We start from the raw sequence: 6,228 nt of genomic DNA, 5'->3' as shown, positions 1-6,228 counted from the left end.
TTTTATGTATAGCCCACACTGAGACCTTGAGTTTGCAATGGAGTGTCATGGAACAGACAAAAGCCTGTCTCCTTTCGCCTTCCCCTTTTCTTAATTTGATCACAGAGAGAGTCCAACATGGGCCACCAGCTTGTTGCTTGCAAGTTCTTGGCACATAATGGTCTACTTCAAATTCTTACATCCACATGCAATGGTTGTTTAATTTTCCACAATTTGTTCCAATAATTCTAATTCAACACCCCTCTCTTTTCTGATTGTTTTTCCTATCTTTTTCAAAGATGGATTGATATGGGCATTGATTGAGATTTAAATTTGAAGTAGAAGAAGGCTAGTTTGCACTCTTCCACGCCACTTTATTGGAATTGAGGTGCCAACCATATGGCAAGTCAGATCCCAAGATTGGTTTCCCAATCCCCATTGCAGATGAGCTTTCCCCGTTTGCAAGCCCACCACACCCATAAAGTTGAAGCTAAGCAACAAGAAGACTCGGCTTCTGAGTCAAAATTGCAAAGCAAAAAAACACCTTAAGCGGTTAATATTAATATTAATTAAGACTATGACTGTGCACCTTCTATTCTGACTCACAACCTACCTCTAAGCCCATATCATACTTTTTTTCATATCAATTTAAACTAATTAGGTTATGTTTGATTCTAAAAGGTAATAAACAAGAAGAAAAACGCTCTAAGAAGTATTTGAGAAAGAAATAAAAACATATTAAGGAAAATGATTTTCTCATATTATATTTTATTATAAAAAAAATTCAAAAGAAAATCACATATAATAAAAATTAATTAGAGATTTATGTTTTTTTAAATAATTTAATCTGTGTATAAAAGAGTTAAAAATAAGTAAAACAAGTTTGAATTAATATATAAAAATAATTTATTAATTTTAACTATATTTTTTATCTTTCATCATTTTTTATTTCTTTCAAAAAATTTCTCTATTTTCTTTTTCTTATATTTTCCTTCAATTTTTTTGGAAACCAAAGATGGTCTTAAAAGTAAAATTTTAATTTATCAAAATTAAAATATTGGTAAATTATAAAAATCATTCTCATACTTTTACCCATATCTTGATTTAGCTCTAAGTTTTTTTTTTTAAATGATATTAATCTTACACTATACTCAAATGTTAAATAAATCTTTTTATTAAGTTTTTAAAATAAAAATAAGAAAAGAAACTTATGTGTCAAGTACTTTGAAATAATATCCATCTTACGCCATACTCAAATGTCAAATAGATTTTTTTTATTAATTTATTTTTAAAAATATACAAATAGATAAAGAAACCTGTACAAGAAGTACCTAAATAAATTAGAGACACCTAAATTTATTATATAAAAATTTATGCAATTATATATGATTCCTCTTTAACATATGAACCTGGCTTAAACTTATATGAGAAGTACTTTGAAAGAATATTAATCTTACATCATACTCAAATATCAAATAGATCTTTTTATTAATTTTTTTTCATTTCTTTGACATTTGATCATAACTTCAAAGAGTGACATTGTATCAAAAAAGTTTAGGAACTAGATTAAGGCATGAGGGATGGTGTAAGTACCATTTTTGTAATTTATTGTCAAAATTTTACATTATATTAAAATTTAATACACCAACTTGCACTTGGTCTCCCATGTGTGGAGGTATTCATATTTTTCCTTCTTGATATTAATGCTCATCTTCAAATATATTTTCCATCTAGTAAAATATGGATGTCCAGTTGTGTGGAAAAAATAAAATCTAAAATCCAAAGTTAAAAACTCCAAATTTAATATATTTAACAAAAAATAATTAAAATCTCACATACTTTTCAATCATAATTTCATATACTTTTAAATCAAAAGTGATACATTATAAAGATAATACCTCTGATTTGAATGAGTATTACTTTAGATAAAAAAAAAATGCAAAAAAAATTAATTAGTTTTAAAGAATTCCATTATTTTTCTTTTGAATGGCGTGTATCAAATCAAAACACACCCTGTCTACGGCAGGAGGTAAAAGAGCCCCGATGACAAACAAAGTACATAATAAACTTTGATGACATGGATAAAGTGCTACTACCATCTAACGGCATCTAACAATTTATGATAGAGAATTAATTGCTATTTCCCTGACAAACCTGTGACCTTGCTGGCTACAATATCTTAATCGAGGAATTGCTCTTCTACCAACCAAACAAAAAAAATTAAGCACTTTAAAGTATCAAGGCAAGGTTGAGGACATTCCAAATGTTCATAAAATCTTTATTCAGCTGCAAGATTATGAGATGACAGATTCCGGAAACACAGCCAAAAGAGGAAGCACAAAAAAGAGAGAGAAAAAGAAAACACCCTGCATCAACATTGCAGTCCCAAAAGGATCACCTTAAGGCATAATCAAAGTTCTTACATGAACTTCCGGACAAATATCCAAGGCAGTCTTAAAAGCCCTGATGACAAAGGAGGAATGTACTAAACAATCTTAATTGCTAGAAATTGCCATCAATGGTGCTGTTTCGTCTCAAAAAGACCATCTGGACCTGCACATCACAAATGATGTATCAAATGAGACATCCCAGAGACCAACGACAGGTCACAAAAAGTTAAGTAAACAGTGATTGAAAATTGATAAAACCAGGAACCAAGGGTACACCAAAAAGAATCTGACTTCATAATCAAATAGGAAAAAAAATCCAAAAAATAAATGATGTGCATGTATAAACTATGATTGCAGCAGAGCATATGGCCTTTAATAGGAAAGAAAAAATCAACTAGTTGATTTCAAACACTGAATACAGATGAAATATGGTTAAAAGAAAAGAACTGCAAATGGCAGCATCTTCCTCACCATAATTTTGTAATCTTCTGTGTCAATTTTTGTCCACAAAAATGTTTGAAGGGAAATTTTGAATACATTGTGGATTCATCTATGGTTGCTAAGAGAGTGAGAGTTTAAGTTCAGGAATGAAGAGATTGTTTACAGTAGTTTTATATTGTGGATTTTAAATTCTGTATATCAAGATGAATTCTAGGAGTTTAAACAGAAAATGAAAAATCACATCCATCTAGTCCATGGACGTGTGTTATTTCAACTTTATTATTCTTTCTTTCTTTCTTTCATTTTGGGGGGTGGGGTTGTGGTTAAAGACGAAATGAGTTTTTCTTTAAGGTTATAGTGGACTTTTATGATACTGCATCCATTTCTATACAAATAATCTTGTATAAGAGGTGCCCCATAAGAATTAGACTACCATGGTAAAACTTCTATAACATAATACTCTTGAGACCAAGAGAAATTATTATCGAAATGGAGGGATTAATTTATCAGTAAATGAATACTTTATTAATTTATTGATAAATATGCACATTAATTTAGACAGATTATTATGTTTCTACTATATAATACTTGTACATGTATGACTTATAAATCCAAAAACAATGGATATAGTCAAAAGTTAATAGTTTTTTAAGACACTCTAAAAAAAGAAGAAATGATCATTAATTGTAGAAGATAGGGTGAGATGATCATAAATCGTAGCAGATAGGGTAAGATGATCATGCATTGTAGAAGATAGAAAGACCCCTAAATGAAAGAGATGTGATGTCAAAACTTAATGCCCCAAAAAATAAAGAAGTTTCAAATATGTGATGGTTTTTAGAAAGAGTTGAAATGAGAAAAATATATGTTATAAAAAGTTACTCAATACTATGTTATGAATTTTAGTTTATTATTTTTTTATGGACTTCATCAATTATTAATTTATATTTCCTTGAGCCTTTAAGGATTTCTAAAAAAATTATTATCTTATACATTTAGCAAGGCTACTAATTTAGTACACTAACCCAAGTTGAGACCAAAAGATTTTATTATTTAAGCAAGATTATTAATTTATCGAACATTTATTTATTGGGATTTTACTGTAGCTTAAAAAGGAAAACCATGTAGTATTTTATCTACAGAACTAGTTATACCTTTGCTAGTGTCTTCCATGCTCAGACTTGATGGGGTGAAGTGAGTTAGGGATCCAAGAAATAGAAAACCTTCTCCAAATCTACAAAACTTTACTTTCAACTATTCTCAAGCAGTTTCTTAGGGGTCCCTAATAAAATAATAATCAGCATTCTAGGTGTACAACCTTTTTGAAATGGAAGTAAATGTAAGTAATGGTATGACACCTGATACCAAGAGCTCGTTATCTCAAGGACTTTAACAATTATGCCTAAATTTCATTTGAGGCATACATGCTAAGTTGCTAACCAAAATAGTGCTTTTACCAAAGCCAAATTTCAGACAAGCAATTAAATACAAAAATGCTATGGCTCTGAATAATCCAAAACAGATGCATCCCTAAATAACAATGCTAGAATCACTTATCCAAATCATAAAAAGGATTGCAGTCTTATCTACACAAGGTTTAACTTTTTTATAAGCAGGCAAGAATATATTATAAAATTTAAAGAGAAACTATACACTAAGCTATACAAGATGTATACAATGGGAGGTATAATTCTATTTTACCCTTTTTTTTTGGCATACTAAACTCCAAAGTGAAATTTGGAGTTAATAAACTGATTGCAGAGTTCTAAGGTCTTTTCTTTTTTCTTTTTTCTTTTTCTTCTGTATGTGTATAAATATTCAAGGTTGGGGGATGCCAGGATGTTCAACTCATCAGATACATTGCCAAAAACATATATTCAACTTCCACTCCAAAACAACTTCAATCGAAAATAATTCCCCCAATTAGGCACCTAAATATCTTTCTTTCATTTGATATGAATGGAGCAATCAGGTCCAACCAACTCAAAACAACAAGACAAGATTGCCAAACTCAGCCAGCAACAGAAGATAATAACAATTGATAAGGTTGCAAGCATAAATAAAAATATGTCCAAAAAATCTAATTAAATTTGATAATGCAAACATAAATAAATTGATACAGAACATACCCCAGGGAAACTCCTTATTACGAATGTGCAAATAATCATACCGCTGCACACACATTTATGAAACAAAGTAATTCAGAAATAGTTGAAATGCAAGAAATAACTCCAATAGAATATCAGAGGAAAAGCAACCAATAGGAGCTGTAATCATCCACAATAATATGAAAGAAAGCTTACAGGGGGTTCTTCATGGTGGGGATGACCCTTTGATAGGTTAACAACAGCTAAGACAGTGCATGTAGCAATGCCAAGGTAAGTAATCTTCTCCCATTTTGCAGTCTCACCTGAAGGAAGAAATTTTCATCTTTAAAAATTGTGCAATCAATTGCATGAAGAAAAACAAAGAAGAATAATAACAGAAATAAGAAACCATCAATAGTCCATATATACAAGAAGAATCAAAATAAAATAGGAAAAATACGGCCACATTCATGATTATCCTTTTTTTCCTGAGAAAATGTAGGAAAACAATGAAATCAAATCAAATCAAAATCTTGGACGAGATTTTTCAAAAATGAGTGTTATTCATTGTTTCCGCTGGTGAGGTGGCTTTCATTTTCGATAGCATTAAAAAGAAAAAGGAAAAAGGAAAAAAGAAAAAAAATGAAAAAGATTGACACAACTTTAATAACTATATAAAAAAATCAAATTCCTCAAATTCCTAATATATATAGTAAGCCATTAGGAACCCTAATTTCAAGGGTTTGGCTCGATATACAGTGCTCAAGGAGGAAAATGAATTAGAAATCACGCTGATGAATCAAAATCAGATACCAAGACAATTAAAAAGAAACAATAGGAATAATGACAAAGACTGTAAAGGGTTGGATCCGATCAAGAGATGAGAAGAAATTACGGGCATCGTCGTGGCCAGCAGAGGAAGAATAGTTCCTCTTGGGGGCAGCCGCCGGCGTGCGGCTTCGAAGAGCTGTTCGAAGACCAGATCTCACCATCGCCATCGCCATTTTCAATTCTGTCTGATTCGTGGAGGGCTCGCTCGGCTTCAAACCCTTTTATTGCTCTTCGGTGGGGATAGAAGCGGTTCACACTCTACAGTTCGTCAGGTTACCTATAAAATAATGCCATATCAGCTTAAATGGCGTGAACGGTGGATGCGAGCCAATTAGGATTCTGGGCCCAATTCTCAAAGCCCAAGCCCCAGTGGTTTCTGTGGGGTGGGGTGTTGGGTTGGGGCAGAGCCCAAACTCATTTGAACTTTGTTGTTAGCCCAGCCCACGTATACCCGAAAATCTAAAGGCCGAGCAATGAAGAGATGTAATACACATGAGGAT

At 31.6% G+C, this 6,228-nt stretch overlaps 1 protein-coding gene across 1 annotated transcript; it reads right to left on the bottom strand.

Annotated features, from left to right (window-relative positions):
* Positions 1-2,227: 2,227 nt before the first annotated feature.
* LOC100250749 (cytochrome c oxidase subunit 6a, mitochondrial) lies at positions 2,228-6,003 on the bottom strand. Its single transcript, XM_002263977.5, has 4 exons — positions 5,793-6,003; positions 5,114-5,220; positions 4,940-4,982; positions 2,228-2,532 (listed from the first exon to the last, which is right to left on the bottom strand). The coding sequence occupies exons 1-4, from the start codon at positions 5,899-5,901 to the stop codon at positions 2,495-2,497; spliced, it is 297 nt and encodes a 98-aa protein (XP_002264013.3). The 5' UTR covers positions 5,902-6,003; the 3' UTR covers positions 2,228-2,494.
* Between the last annotated feature and the right edge of the window lie 225 nt (positions 6,004-6,228).

This window comes from Vitis vinifera, chromosome 7 (assembly GCF_030704535.1).
Source record: "Vitis vinifera cultivar Pinot Noir 40024 chromosome 7, ASM3070453v1".
Lineage (NCBI taxonomy): Eukaryota > Viridiplantae > Streptophyta > Magnoliopsida > Vitales > Vitaceae > Vitis > Vitis vinifera.
This window is presented reverse-complemented; position numbering and strand designations above follow the sequence as displayed.